This window comes from Galeopterus variegatus, unplaced genomic scaffold (assembly GCF_000696425.1).
Source record: "Galeopterus variegatus unplaced genomic scaffold, G_variegatus-3.0.2 Scaffold1108, whole genome shotgun sequence".
NCBI classification, from domain to species: Eukaryota; Metazoa; Chordata; class Mammalia; order Dermoptera; family Cynocephalidae; genus Galeopterus; species Galeopterus variegatus.
Window position 1 is genome coordinate 253,452 of NW_007727219.1, and position 16,352 is coordinate 269,803.

General features: G+C 48.8%; 1 protein-coding gene across 1 annotated transcript in view; it reads left to right on the top strand.

Moving 5' to 3' along the window:
- Nucleotides 1-16,352, top strand: part of GLI2 (GLI family zinc finger 2) — a 250,402-nt gene that overhangs the window by 179,675 nt on the left and 54,375 nt on the right. Inside the window, exon 3 of the mRNA XM_008574794.1 lies at nucleotides 10,099-10,204. Coding sequence (XP_008573016.1) covers nucleotides 10,099-10,204 — 106 coding nt within the window. The remainder of the gene's footprint in view (nucleotides 1-10,098; nucleotides 10,205-16,352) is intronic.

Here is a 16,352-nt window from a genome sequence, read left to right on the forward strand (position 1 = left end):
CGAGGAAAAGATTTCCTCATCACTGCAGCCCTGGGGCTTTGTTCCCATGTGCTCTGAGGTTTACAGTGATGGGAAGGGCACTGCCACTTATGAAATTCCTGCTCCACAGACACTACGAGTGTTCTTCACAGCAGTTGGCTCATGTCACAGTCCTGTTTGACAGACAAAGAAACTGAAGCATAGAGTGCTTGTCACTCACTAGCAAACAACAGAACCAGGGTTCACACTCAGGTCCATCTGGACTCACGCTCACATGCTTCCTACTCCTGTGCCAAGCTCCTTAGACAACGGAACAGGTTGTCTCCTGTGGGACCATCGTCTGACGTATGTGCAGCTCAGGAGCCAGCCGTATTTCAATCTAACTGTGGAGTTCACCACGCCTGACTTCCAGGCTGCCCCGTCTGCCGTTTTTTGCCTTCCTCCACACTCACACCTTCTTTCACCAAAGATATCTGTGTCCCTTGCTGCATAGGTCCTTCCATTAGGAGGAAAATTACAGTAAGCCCTCTGCTGTTTCCTATGAGTTCATTCCTGTGACTTTCCCATGGTCTGTTTGCTTTTAAGAAAAATAATGAAACAATTGCACTGAATACTACTTAAGACACAAGAAGTTCCAAGGTAAGAGAACATGATAAATTAGTCATTAGCTGGAGGATCCCAAGCAGAGTCCCCCAGAGTGGGAGAAAAATTGGGGGCCTGGAAGCACTTCCCTGGTCCCCTCAGAGCCATATCAAATTGGAATGCCTCTGTTCCAGCTAATCGGAGTCCTCCCTGAGCACATCAGACTGCCCAACACAGAGCAGGTGCCCAAGGAGCACTTGGTGCATGAATGGTGTCAACTGTCCCACATGGAGATGCAGGCCTCCTGGTCTGGAGGCTGTGAAGGCATGCGTGGTCATCACAGTGGTCACCTGGGTGTGACGGATGGACAGGGCATGGCGATCTGTAGTCCTGACACCAGGGCTACCTGAGGGGTGCAGGGAGCAGCTGCTGCAAAGGAGCCTCTCTCTTTGTGGGTCTGTCTCTGTTCCCTGGATTCACACCCACACAACATTCAAGCCAATCCACTTGGAACCCTCATCAGCAACGCTGAGCATCACTGGGCTTCTCCGTCTCAGGGCTACAGCCCATGGGACTCAGCATTCAGGATTGAGGACCCCCACACTCGCCTCCTTGATTCCTGGCCACGAATGCTGCTGCGGCACAGGCCTCCTGCATGGCGACCCCAGAGCAAGGGCCAGTTGTCCAAAAAAGCAGGGGATCCATGCGCTAGCCCTGGCCAGTGGCCTCCTTTCCTGGGCCCACAAGCTACACTGGGATGTGTTTGTGCCTCACTGTAAATTCAGTTGGTGCTGGGGATTTGTGGCTTCTCTCACAGAAACTCATTTCTTCTCTGGTCCCAGGCTGACCTGACTCACAGTGGCCCATGTGCTCTGAGCCAATACCCTCCTATAGATTGAAGAGACCATAGTAACTGGAGACTGGGCTAATCTCTGGGGACTGGACAGCCCAGAGGGCTGGGGCATCCCCAGCGCATCTAGTTTCTCCTGGGAGGTGGTCGCTTTTACCTTGCTGGCCTCTCCGGCTGAGGGACAGCCTTTCAGGCTTTCTCTGAGCGCAGCCCATGGGGCAGCACCCCCGTGTTACAGCAACACATGACTTCATCTGCAGAGAATTCCTCCAGCCGCTGACGCAGCTGCTTGGTCATGTTTCGATGACCCAGTTTTCCCGATTCTTTGTCTGAACTCTCTGTGGACTTCCACTGCATTCTCTCCCTAGAAATTAAGTGGAGTTGTTATTAATGGGGCATTAACTCGAGCCAGGCTTCTAGGAAAGGGCTCTCCTTGCCTCCCTTCAACATCCTGCTCACTCATACAGCAAGATCATTATATGAAGGACACTGACAACACAGACGTCCCTTCACCCCAGGACCGCCAGCCATGGAGCATTTGATGTTTAAACTGAGCACAGAAAAATTCTGGGATTTTACTGAAAAAAGCCATTGCCCCTCCATCCAGCTTCTCAGGCTGTTGGTCTTTCTGTGCAGGATCAAAAACAAATGTATGTTTTTTCAGAGGGGGAGGGGCAATGCATTGAAAATCCCATCTTAGAGTTTCTTCCTCAGAAACTTAAAAAGAGCCATTTCTTTGAAATGGCATATGGCGCGTGTGTGTGTATGTGTGCGTGTTTCCCCCTCTGCCGGAAGGACATGATTGAATTTAGATTTTTTTGGTTTTTTTTTTTTACTTACAAAAAAAGAGCCCACAATGAAAACAGTGTGTGGAAGGGTCTTATTCAGCATGTCCCTTGAGGACGCTCTTGTTCTTTAGTCTGTCTTCACATTACTCAAGTGTTTCTGTGGCCTCTGAGTGGAGGGATTTCTCGCAGGAGTGTGAAGGTAGAATTTCCTCTTCCTGGCGTGGCCAAGGGCCTCCGAGCAAAGCATTTGCTTCTGAAAGTTTCCCTCAGGGGCATGTGGGGATGATCTATGCTGGTCTGAAGAGATCCCGAGACCTCAGATGAACCAAGGTCAACCTCCATCCCTCAGTTTCCCTTCGGTGAAAGCTGGTCCCCAAAGACCGTGGGGGGGGGGCGGTGCTATTCTTCTACCACTGGGGTCATGTGAGTGGGCCTGAGACTGTTGGGCTGAGTGACTTAGAAGGACCACTGGGTCAGTGAGTTATACATACAGGGCCATAGAGATGAGACAGTGCCTGTGCCCCAGGTCCCTGCCTGTGCCCTGCCCAGAGATCCCTCTTGAAGCCTCGGTGTCACTGGCTGGGACAAGCCTGGCCCTTTCCCTGGTAAGCAAGTGACCATTCACAGACAGCAGGATCATGCTGGTTGGAAAGGATCTTAGAGCTCCTCTAATCCCTGTTAGACAGAGGGATAATGTGAGACTCAGAGAAGGAACGTAATTTCCCTGAAGTCCCATGGCCACCTAGTGGCAGGGCCAGTCTGGGATTCCTGGCTATGTGTCGCTGTCCCATACCATTGGGCCCTCCTTGTGTGGCATTTTGAAAAGTTTCATCAGATCAGGTGACTCCCTGCTCAGGAGCTCCTAGCGGCTTCCCGAATTCCTCACAAAAAATCCTGAAGTCTTTCCCACAGCCCACCCAGTCATATAGGACCTTCTCTCCTGTCCCTCTCACCTCCATCCACCACTCTGCATAGCCAAACTAACCTTCACACTGAAGTCGCCGGGTGCTCCCCACACCGCACCTGCTGCTCCCTGTGCCCGTCTCCTCCAGAGAGGCTGACTTACTCCCTCACATCAGCCGCGTCTCCTCTCTGCTCCCTTGCCCTGCTTGGTTTCCACAGCTTCGTGCCCCTGGCGTTGTTATAAATGTCTTTGCTGGCTTGTTTACTGCCTGTCTTCCTCCCACTGGGCCATGGTGAAGGCTGCTTCATCATGACACTGTTCTCAGGGCCCAGAACAGTGCCTGCCACGTAGCAAGTGCTTGGTGCAAGATGGGTGAATGAATGCATGCGTGCATAAGTGAATGATTAGATAGATGAGTGGATGGGTGGGTAGGTGGATGGATGAATGAATATTCCTGTGGTGACTGCTGTCCATACTGATGTGAATGGACCAGGTCTCCTCTCTGAGGCTGGTCCGAGTGGTCTGGGCATTGCTCATTTTCCTGCTGGCTGACCCCTCGCACTGGCCATCAATCCTGGGGCAAACACTGTGCTACCGCATTGGAACACTAGTGCTCAGAGGCCCTATTTGCTGAGGGCCTCCTGTATGCTGGATGCTGGGCTGGGCTCTCAGGGCTTAGTGGGGAAGAGACCAGGAGGCCACCAATCACATCCTGCCCAGTCATTGCTCATCTGGAAGTAGGGTCACACCACTTGGAGCCTCGATGTTCTTTCCTGAAAAATGGAAATAAGGTCAGGGTTGATGGTGAAGCTAAACGAGGTGCCACAAGCAAAGCCCCATGAGGCAGCACATGTCATTAAAGGTGAGCACTTGGAACACTGATCCCAGTGGGTGCTTTGCCACGCTACCACTGGCAAGCCTAGCACATGAGCACCAGGACCAGAGGACCTCTAACACGTGTCCCCAGCACCCTCCTGAGGATTTCAAGGGGCTGAGGGCGAGGAAGGGGTGCAGGGTCATGGCCTGCATGTGCCACAGGTGTCAGGGTTGGGGGCAGTTGCCTGCAGAGCAGCCGACCTGCAGCCCAGCCGACCTGCAGCCCTGCCTTGTAATCTGCACAGCCTTTACCCCAGGGACCTGCCAGAAAGGAGGAAGCGGGCCCCACTACAGTTGAGGAGGCTGTCCCTCAGGCCTTTTCTCGAAGGCTCAGGCCCCTCTGCACACACACACATATGCACCACACGTACACACACACCGCCCACATACAACATACATACACATGCACCACATATACGAGAGTACTTCAAAAAGTTTGTGGAAAAATAGAATTGAAAGATAATATGAATCTTTCCATGAACTTTTTGAAGTGTCCTTATATAAACACACTACACACAAACTGCACACATATACACCACACACTGCATTTAGACACATACCACACACATACACACACCCCCCACATACACATATACACACCACATACATACCACACACACACTCACACAGCGTGGTCTTGTGGAGTAGCCTCAGTGCTACCCCCATTTCAAGTGTACCTGCTACACTCCTGAAGATCATGATATCTGAGCACTTCATTGCTTCAGATTTTATAGATTCTTTAGACCTGGATGAAGTTGCTTTAATCCTGAGCAGAGCAACATCTCATCTTACAGCTGGGGGTGAGGTGGGGTCTGGCCTCTGATGGCATCAGGGGACCCTCTTCGACCTCTGCAGGTGCAAGACTGGGGAGGAAAGGGGCACACCAAGGTGCTGGGGGCTGGCCAGTGGGAAGACTAGGCATCCTGGGCTGATGCAGATTCCTGGGATTGCTGCGAAGACCCAGAGTTGGTATAGGCATACCCCTGACATATTGTGGGTTCAATTCCAGACCACGACAAGTGTTGCAATAAAGTGAGTCACACGAATATTTTGGTTTCTCAGTAGATGTAAAAGTTATGTTTACACTAGACTGTAGTCTAAGTGTGCAATAGCCTTATGTCTAAAAAAACAATGTGCATATCTTAATTAAAAATGCTTTGTTGCTAAAAAATGCTAACAATCTTCTGAGTCCAGTGAGTTGTAATCGTTTTGTGGGTAGAGGGTTTTGCCTTGATTTTGTTAACTGCTGACTGATCAAGGTGGTAGCTGCTGAAGGTTGGGGTGGCTGTGGCAATTTCTTAAAATAGATGACAATGAAGTTTGCTGCATCGATTGACTCTTTGATGAACGATTTCTCTGTAACGTGATAGCATCTGTTTGATAGCATTTTACCCACAGCAGAACTTCCTTCAGAACTGGATTCAATCCTCTCCAACAGTGCCGCTGCTTTATCAACTAAGTTTATGTAATATTCAAATCCTTTGTTGTCATTTCAACAATGTTCATGCTGTCTTTACCAGGAGTAGTTTCCATCACAAGAAAAAATTTTCTTTGCTTATCCATAAGAAGCAACTCATCATCCGTTTAAGTTTTACCATGAGATTGCAGCAGTTCAGTTATATCTTTATGCTCTACTTCTAATTCTAGTTCTCTTGCTATTTCTACCACATCTACAGATACCGCCTCCACCAAAATCTTAACCCCTCAGAGTCATCCATGAGGGATGGAATCAACTCCTTCCAAACTCCTGTTAATGTTGATATTTTGTCCACCTCCTATGAATCACTAATGTTCTTAATGGCGTCTAGAATGGTGAATCTTCAGTTTACTTTGCCCAGATTCATCAGAGGCATCACTATTTACAGCCTTATGAGATGTATTTCTTAAACAATAAGACTTAAAAGTCAAAATTACTCCTTGAACCATGGGCTGCAAAATTGATGTTGTGTTAGCAGGCATAAAAACAACATTAATCTCCTTGTAAATCAGAGCTCTTAGGTGTATTGTCAACGAGCAGTAGTATTTTGAAAGGAATCTTTTTTTGAACAGTAGGTCTCAACAGTGGGCTTTAAATATTCAGTAAACCATGCTATAAACACATGTGTTGTCATCCAGGCTTTGTTGATTCATTTATACAGCACAGGCAGAGTATCTTTAGCAGAACCCCAGGATTTTCAGAATGGCTTCCACTTAAAGTCACCAGCCCCTAACAAGAGAGCCTGTCCTTTACAGCTTGGGAGGCATTGACTTCTCCTCTATAGCTATGAAAGTCCTAGATGAGATCATCTTCCAATGAAAGGCTGTTTCATCTACACTGAACACCTGTTGAGTGTAGCCACCTCCGTCAATGATCTCAGCTGGATCTTCTGGATCACTTGCCACAGCTTCTGCATCAGCACTTGCTGCTTCACCTGGCACTTTTCTGTTATGGGGACGGCTTCTTTCCGTACACCTTATGAAACAACCTCCGCTAGCACCAAACTTTTCTTCTGCAGCTTCCTCGCCTCTCTCAGCCTTCACAGAATTGAAGAGTTAGGGCCTTGCTCTGGATGAGGCTTTGCCCTAAGGGAATGTTGTAGCTGGTTTGATCTTCTATCCAGACTACTAGAACTTTCTCCATAACAGCAATAAGGCTGTTTCGCTTTCCAACCCTTCACTTGTTCCGTGGAGTGGTACTTTTATTTCCTTCAAGAACTTGTCCTTTGCGTTCACACCTTGGCTAACTGGCGCAGGAGGCCAGTCTCAGCTTTCAACACACCTTCCTCACTAAGCCTAATAATTTCTAGCTTTTGATTTAAAATGAGAGACATGCGACTCCTCCTTTCACTTGAATGCTTAGAGGGCACTGTAGGATGATTACTTGGTGTAATTTCAATATTGTTGTGTTTCAGGAAATAGGCCTGGAGAGAGGGAGGGAGATGGGGGAATAGCCGGGTGGTGGAGCAGTAAAAACACACATTTCTCAATTAAGCTCTTAAACAGGCACAGTTCATGGCACCCCTAAACAATTAAAATAGTAACATCAAAAATCATTAATCACAGATCACCGTAACAAATATAGTATTAATGAAAAAGTTTGAAATATTGCAGAAATGACCAAAATGTGACACAGAGGCATGAAGTGAGCATGTGCTGTTGGAAAAATGGCGCCAGTGGACGTACTGGCAGCAGGGTTGCCATAAACCTTCCATTTGTAAAAAAAACATGGTATCTGCAAAGCACAATAAAGCAAAGTACAATAGGATGAGGTGTGCCTGTATCTGCAAAGCACTCACAGAAGGGCTGGGCACTGAGAGGACGGGGGCCTAAGGGAAAGAGTGGTTGTCCCAGCGGTCGGAGGCTCCAGAAGTGAGAGTGGGGCCGTGGGGCTGGACCATGTGTCAGCTTTCATGTCCACTAGCCAATTCCTCTTTGAGTCAAGGTTTGGCAAATTGATTTAATCAGGGTGAGAAGATTTGCTTTCTTTTTTCCTAGTCCCCACAGAAGGTGCCATTATTGTGGAATTATGAAGATAAAATTGAATATTTAAAAATTAAAGTTAAGATTTCAGGAGATAAGTTTCCTCCCATTACAAATTTATAGCATTCCACCCAAGTGTCTGTCAGCATCTGAATGGATAAACAAATGTGATGTATACACACAATGGAATGTTATTCAGCCTTAAAAAGGAAGGAAGTTCTGGCACATGCTACAACGTGGATGAACCTTGAGGACGTTATGCTGAGTGAAATAAACCAGTCACAAAACAGGACAAATATTGTATGATTCTACTCGTATGAAATATCTAGAATAGGAAATTCATAGAGATGGAAAGTAGAATGGTGGTTGCTGGGGGCTTACGGAGGGAAATGAGGAGTTACTGTTCAGTGGGTACAAAGTTCCAGTCTGGGAGGATGAAAACGTTCTAGAGATGGTTAGTGGTTATGGCTGTGATGTCTGAGGTAGGGTCCACAGGCCCAACAGTCAGCCTCAACCCGCCCTGTCTTCTTACCAGGTTCTTGACTCCACCACAGGAAAGAATTCAAGGGCAGAGTCACAATAGAGAGTGAGAACAAGTTTAATATAACAGATAAAAAATACAGTTCCACAGAGAGACTGAGACATAGCTCCAGAGACTGAGCAGGGCCCACACCATGCTTAACACAGAAGTAAGTTCAGTACAGACATCAAGTCTAACACAAAAGCAAGAAAAACACACTTAAAGTTCAGTACAGAGGCCAGGCTGGCCCAAGAAAACGAGCAGCTGCTTGCTGAAAGTAAGCAAATTAAAGCATACACACCTCAGCCAGAGAAGTGCACAATGCCTCCAGGAAAGTGAGCAACAAACCTGCCTTCTGCTGGGATTCGGCTTTTATAGTTTCTCTATCTAATGAATATTCACTTAAGGGGGCGGCTCCCAGTTATGTAACATTTCATCTTGCACATGCTCAGTCAGTCTCTTCCTGGAGTGTGTTCATTGGTCAGATCCTATCACAGGCACCAGGCATATTCAAGAATATTCTGTGCTCTCTATTGAGCCTGCCCAGCCATGGGATTTGCATTAGCCAGCCCCTTGTGGTTTCATTTTCCCCTGTTAGTGCTGAAAATAGGTCTAACTGGCAACAGTAACTTTCCTCCAGGGCAGAGCTCACAGGAGGGGGCCTGAGACCTCAGGGAGTGGCTGGAAACCCAGAGGCTTGTTCTGAAACCCCAGCCCAGGGAAACTGAGCACCTCCTGAACATACTTAATGCCAGTGAACTGTACACTTAAAAATGGTTAAGATGGTAAATTTTATGTTATGTATATTTACCACAATTTTTTTTTTTTGGTCTTTTTCGTGACTGGTGCTCAGCCAGTGAGCGCACCAGCCATTCCTATATAGGATCCGAACCCGCGGTGGGAGCGGCGCTGCGCTCCCAGTGCTGCGCTCTCCCGAGTGCACCGCGGGCCGGCTATTTACCACAATTTTTTTTTTTTGGTCTTTTTCGTGACTGGTGCTCAGCCAGTGAGCGCACCAGCCATTCCTATATAGGATCCGAACCCGCGGTGGGAGCGGCGCTGCGCTCCCAGTGCTGCACTCTCCCGAGTGCACCACGGGCCGGCTATTTACCACAATTTAAAAAAATAATTCATAGTGTTTATTTACAGTACTCTGCCAGAATCTGATTGAGCAGAAACAGCAGCATTATTTTTATGCATTTATTACAGTAGGCCCAGCAGTCAGCTGACCAGTACTTATTTAAAACAAACCCATACATATTTCTTTGAATTATTCAGAAGTCTGCACTCAACTCTGCTTCCCACTGGCCTGTGGCCTCCAGACTGAAGGAAAGTTGACCGAGAAATCTCCACTTCTTAGCCCTTTTCCATGTCTAACTACTTTTGAAAGAACCTTGTTTTCCTAAATCCTATAATTACATTTGCCTCCAGGGTACCCAGGAATTTTTTTAATAAGCAAAGAGCATCCTACAATTATCATGATGAGTTGAGGGCAGGCCAAGTTCAGACAGGAGGCTGACTCAACTCTGGAAACTAACACTCACGTGTTCAATCCAGGAGGCACCCGCCAGCACTCATGGGGGTCAGTCATTAGTATTAAGAACCAGAGAATTAATAGAACCACGTAGATGTTCACTTTATGCTGCCAAGACAGGGCAGACAGCTTGGTGGGATTTGGCTTTCCTGAGGCTAGCTGTGCTGTCGGAGCTGGCCCTGCCTTCACAGATGGTTCTAGGTAAATATTCCCTGGCCATGTGCATAACCTGGTCCTGCTGGAGCCAAGGCCGGGATGGGCAGAGCTGGTGGAGTCGGAGCCTGTTGGCTCTGTCAGCCCTGATTTGGCCTGAGCCCGGTTTCGTGGCCCTGCCTGTAATCTCCACGAGTTCAAAGAGCGCTTAGCTGCTTGTCTTTGTCAAGAGCGCGGTTGGGGATCTTTTATGTGGAAGATGTAGACTTCTTGAGTTGACTTTGATTATTTATTCATCGCCCTTCATGGGTGTGTGATAACACGGGCACTGAGGAGCCCCTTATCCTGGTTGCTCTTGCTCTGAAATTCATTGAGCTTTAAAGTCCTTTGAAAATTGCTTTTCAAGGGAGGGGGAAAGTTTTTGAAGTCCTCTTTCTCTCTGTCCCTCTGCAGTGCCGCAGCACCTCTTGCCACCGTTCCATGCGCCCTTACCAATTGACATGCGCCACCAGGAAGGAAGGTACCATTACGAGCCTCACTCTGTCCACAGCGTGCACGGGTAAGTTCTGGGCTCAGCCTGCTGTTCCCGGTGTGCGGTCTCTTGCCACGGTGGAGCCTCGCTGGCAGCCTTGGCCACCTCTGCTCTCTGTCTTTCTTTTTGGAGTTCCTGATCCACATTGTCCTGGATGGGCATGCACCTTTGCCACCTGTGAGTGTGTGGGTGGGTGGCATGTGAACACCATCTCCCCCTCTGGTGCTTTCTCCCATGTTAGTGATTCTAAGGCTCTAGGCTTCCTTGATGTATCCAGGCACCGTGTGAGGCTCTTTACCCATCCATGAAGTGGGAATCCCCTACAGGCCAAAGATCCCGTATAAGTAAGGCCACCTTAGATATATGTTGTTCCAGCATAATAATTCGGAGCACTTCCTTTCACTCACTCTCTCAAGTGTACAAGTTTGAGTAATAAACGATATAGTCACCCTATTATAAGGACAAGCTCAAATTGATGCTTTGGGACCTCTTTCTGTTCCCTGCTTTGAGGTCGCCAGGCAGAAGGGGTGTGTTCACCTGTGCAGTTTCAATATGCCTAGCCCCGCCTCTCTTCATTCCCATCTCTGTCCCCTAAGCCCAAGGCTGATGTCACTTTTCTTGGTCTTCATGACTCGAAGGCTCGGCCCCTTGCTACCCATCCATTCTCCTTCCAGGAGACAGGTCTCACCCTTCTCCCCACCTCCACCCTCTTGCTGCTCCCCATACATGCCTTGGAGGGGAGCTTCTAGGAAGCAGCAACTGGTCCCAAGGCCCCTCAGCCCCTCCTGACCCAGTGCCTTCCCTCCCATGCCCCTGCAGCATCTCACCGGTGCATGCCAACTTGTTCTTTGTGGCTCCAACACACACAACCCTGTCCCATATTTCCCTGGAATGTCTGCCTGGAATGTCCCCTCCACCTGGCCACCTCCAAGCCTCAGCTCAGGAGCCACCTCTTCCTGGGGGCACTGTCATCCCCCACACAGAGTGAAGGCCCCTGACCTAAGTTCTCTCTGCACTTTTACACCTGAATTATCTGTTTGCACACCACCCCCCAGCAGGCTCTGAACTTCCCTCTCATTTCTTTGTCTACAAGAGCCAACACACAATAGGTGCATAATCAATGCTTGCTGAAGTGGAGAATCCTCTCCACGAATTCCACCTATTGGAGACAAATCCTACTGCCTCTCCTGTCTCCCATCCAGCGAAGTCATAAATACTTGCTGAGCACTCACTACGCCCAAAGCACTGTGCCTGGGATGTGTCCCAGCCGAACCTCAGATGACCCTGTTTCAGGACCTCCATTGCCTCCCTGAAACAGGACAAACCTGGGACTTTTATTTACTTTTTAAAAATATTTTTTACCTTTTAATGTTTTACTTCAAAATAATTTCAGATGTACAAAAGCAGTTGCACCACTCATAAATGATTTTCTGTATGCCCTTCACCCAGCTCCTCAAATGTTAGCATCTTACATCACTTAAGACGGATGTAATGTTGTTAACTGACTGACAAATCCTATCCAAATTTGGTTGGTTGCCTGCTAATGTCTTTTTTTTTTTTTTTCCCAGTTCGGGATCCAGAACTGCTTGTCATGCCTCCTTAGTCATCTTTAATCCAGGACACTTCTTCAGTCTTTGTCCTTTGTGACCTTGACAATTTTAAAGAGTACTGGGCAGTTACTGTATAAAATGTCTCTTGGTTTGGGTTTGCCTGATGTTGCTTCATATTGCATTCGTTTTATGCATTCAGGAGAATAATGGCATAAAAGTGACGAGAGTCCTTTCCACTGCACAATCTCAGGAGGCATGTGGTGTTCACACTTCTCATCACCAGAAATGTTGATCACTTGGTTAAGGTGGTGTCTGCTGGGTTTTTCCACTTCCAAGTTATTTCCTTTGTAATTAATAAATATCTTTGGGGAGGTATTTTGAGAATATGTAAATACCCTGTTTCTCATCATATTTTCACTCACTAACTTAAACGTCCATTAATGAGTCTTGCCAGAAACAGTAATTGCTCGTGTTTACCAAATGCCAATTTCCTATTTCCATCATTCCTTCCACATTTGTTGATTGGAATTCTACTGTAAGGAAGAGCTGTCCCTTCTCTCACATTTCTTTATTCTATATATAAAGATGCACAGATATTTGTGTTATTCTATGGGTTATGCTCTATTGTTATCACTATTTATAGTGTTGTTTAAATTGCCCAAATTTGGCCATCGGTTATCCCTTCAAGGTGCTTTCTGTGTCCTTTTGACATGCTGGGAACTTTTAATTTTATTTAAGTGCGTGCACCTGTCCTCACGAGTAGCATCTGCTGCAGCATCCTTGAGTCCACCTGGTGGGTGATGGGTCCACTTCCACCCCCTGCCCACTTCCAGTGCCACTCCCTGTGTGGGTGGCTGAGAGCACAGCCCAGGTGATCTCTGGAAGGTGCATATATTTGGACTTAGTTGGACCACCTGAAAATTGCTTGGTTGTTGACATCAAAGAATACTGAGAGCATCAGGGGAGCTCAGTCCCTATTTGGGGGGTTGGTGTTACTGATTTCCTGTTTGTGAGAAATGTTTGGCTGGTTCAGTGGCACAGATCCTGGGCACAGCAGGCCCGCCTCAAAGTGCTCCCTGCACACAGTCCCAGTGCTAGTCAGGAGACATAAGCATACTGAGAGCTCCATGTAGAGAGAGTCCACATGGGTGTGCATCACTCTGCAGGTGAATGTCCTGGCTCACATCTCCTCACACACCTAGGGCCACCACCAGAAGTGTAAGAAGACCCCAATGTTGATGACTGCTATTTCTCATAACTCTGACCTTGTGTGCAAGATCTATTATAAACACTTCATGTGTTTCATGTCATTTAATCTTCTCAACAACCCTAAAAGGTAGACATTTCATGTCTTCCCCATTTTACAGATGAAGGAACTGAGACAGCACCAAGAGGTTAAAAGATAATCCTCAAGGTCACTTGCTTAGGGAGTGGGGGAGTTATAAATCGAAGTGCAACGCCCTGAGCCCAGGCCCTGACCACATGCTGGCCTTTCTCCTGGAGCATAAGTATGGACCACAGCTCCCTCTGACAGGTTCAGCTGATCCCTTCTTGACAGCCATACAGCCCTTTGTTAGGGCACTGCCCCTAGTTCAGTGGTTCATAAAACTTCTGGACCAGCAACATCAGTGTCCCCTGGAAGCCTATGAGGAATACAGATTCTCAGGCCCCAGCCCAGACCTGCTGAGTCAGAGACTCTGAGGATGAGGCCCTGGTGATGCTGCTGCAGGCTCAGGCATGCCACTGAATGAGGAAAGCCCCCGGTGCCGTCCCTTCCTGGGCAGGTGGGGAGCCATGGGCCGGGACACAACCCGGATCTTCTCCAGGCTTTGCTGTTCTCCAGCTCTGGGCTGGATGCGGTCACCCACCCTGTCTGGGCCTGCTTCCTTCCTGGCCAGTGAGGGGCAGGGTGTGAGCAGAGCACCTAGCGAGGCAGAACATGGATGAGGGCAGGCTGCAGGAGAGGGCGCTGGCTGGCGGGATGTGGAAACGTCCTTGACACTCACTACTAGTCTGCATGGCTCTTTCACTAGGCTAGATTCCTGAAGGGCATTGTATTCGTTTCCTATTGCTGCTGTAACAAATTCCCACCAACTTAGTGGATTGAAACAGTACAAATTTATTCTCATATAGTTCTGGAGGCCACAAATCTGAAGAAAGTTTTACACGGGGCTAAAACCAGGGTAGGGCTGGGAACTTCTGGAGGCTCCAGGAGAGAACCTGTTTCTTTGCTTTTCTGGTTTCCAGAAGCCTGCCTTCCTTGGCCTGAGACCCCAACTTCCCCTGACATCACCTTTTCTCCCCACCTCTGTCCTCATGTCACCTTCTTCCTTGTCTGTAGTAGATTTCTCCCTCTGCCTCTCTCTTATAAGGACACCTGCAATTGCTTTTAGAGCCCTCCTGAATTATCCAGGCTGGTCTCCCCATCTCAAGATTCTTCATGTAATCACATTTGCAAAGTCCCTTTTGCCAGGTTCCAGAGATTAGGAGGCAGGCATCCTTGGGAATCAATATTCAGCTCACTTGGGATCACCAAGCTCCAGCAGGGAGCCTGGTGTCACCCAGTAGAATACAGTAAAGCGTGTTGACAATTTGCACAGGTCTGCACGGGACAGGCACTGCACTGGAGCCTGGCATATGGTATTAGTTAATCTTCCTGGTTGCCCTGTGAGATGGGGTTATAAGCTTCATCCTGCATATGCAGACACTGAGACGCAGAGAGGCTCAATAACATTCACATATCATCACCGCTAGGTGGTTGCTTCTGTGAGGGCTTAGGAGACCAGACTCTTGGGGTGAAGATCCCCTCCCCAGCCAAGGAGGGGCTCTCTGGTTAAACCCTGGTGGTGGGCAGCAGCACAGTGCTCCCAGAGCCCCCAATCCTGCTGGTGGGGGGGTGTTCCAGTAGCTCTGTGTAATCCTCAGGACAGATGGTCCCTGCCCAGGACAACAGGGGACACTGTGAGTGCTTCAGGTTGGCCTTGGGCTCTGGAAGCCCCCCTTAGTGCCCCAGGTGAGAACCAGGACAAAGCCTATGAGAAAAATGGCCCCATGGCTCTGGCTTGTGTGATTAATGTGGTCGGAGCCTGGTGGAGCACCCCGATCCATCAAGCCTGTGATGTAGCCAGCCACTCCGTGTCGGCACCAAATGTGTCTAATTACACAAACATTGCACAGCAAATGAGGTGCAGTGTCATCTCTTGTCAGCAGAGTCTGAGCCTTGGCCCACTGCTCTGAATCACAGGGCTGCATTGCATGGCCCACTGGGGGTACGCCTCCTGCTCACCAGCACTCCACACCCACCACACCTCGCCATTCCCCCTGGGGACCCTGATAGCTCCAGGGATGGAGCGCTCCACATGTGCGGCCCCAGGTGAGGAGCTCCCCTGTGTTCTCTCCTTCCACCCTCCCTCAATCCCCCAGGACTACTGCAGTCATCGCCAAGGAGCTGCTGTTGCTGTGGCCTTTCTTGAACCCAGCGCTGAGGCCACTAGCCTCAGGGGAGTCCATAGACATGAATTAACAAGTCTCAGTTTTCTCCTCTGTGAAAGGGCCAGATCTACTGAGAAAACCAGATAACCCAGCCTACCGAGCTGTTTTGAGAATGAAATGGGTGATGTGAGTAAAGCATTTAGAACAGTCTGGAGACATTCAATGGATGTTAGTGGTTATTGTTATTATGTTGTCCTCCCCATTTGCCTGCTCGAGTGGGGGTTCATTGCAGGCTGAGGGACAAGTGTGGCAGAAGCAGGAGGGGTCTTTATTTTTCCCATTGAGGAATTTGGACTTCCTCCTTTTGGTGACCAGGAGCAGGAGGGAGTGGTCATATTTATTTCCAGGGTAACTGTGGGAGAAGTTAGGGGATGGACAGGAGAGGGTCAGGAACACAGCAAGGGGACCGTACAGAGCTGTCATAGGGGCCCCAGGCAGCAGAGCACCAGGGCCAGAGCTGACCACACTGCTCCAGACAGGCAGCGCACGTGGGGACACCCATCCAGCCCAGCCTAGCCAGGTGGCTTCCCATGTAGACACCCACTCCCCACCCCTCTGCAGAGTGACCCTTCCCAGTCACCTCAAGGACTTGCATTGCCCACTAGTGCTCACATGGTTCAGGAAGAGGAAATGACACTGCCCATGAGCTCCTGGTGCAGCATCCTTGGTCTATGTAAACTGCAGGTGATAGGGAGACAGATGGGTCAGGGACTGTCGTTGCTGGTCAGGCCGGGTTCTCTTGTGACCCTCATGGGCACATGCTCCTAAGTCCCAAGGGTGAGAAGAGAAGGCCAGCTGTAAATATAGCTTGTGGGGTCCTTACCAGTCCAGCCTTGCACTGCCCTGGGGCTTTAGAGAGGGCCAGTTCCAGCTGCTTCCCACCCCAAAGGGCTCATAGAGACTGCCATGCAGCGGTTCCCAAATCTGCTGCAGATCTGAACAGGTGGAGTGTGTCTTATAAAGATGCACATCCTAGGTCCTGACCCCAGAAGTTCTGGTTCTTTCAGGCTAAGGTAAGGCTTGGGAATCTGCTTATTTATAGGTATGCACAGGACACAGTTTGAGGACCACTGCAGGCCACCCTGTTGATTTGATACTCAAGAAAGCAGGCCCAGAGCTGTTTGCTGGCTTTC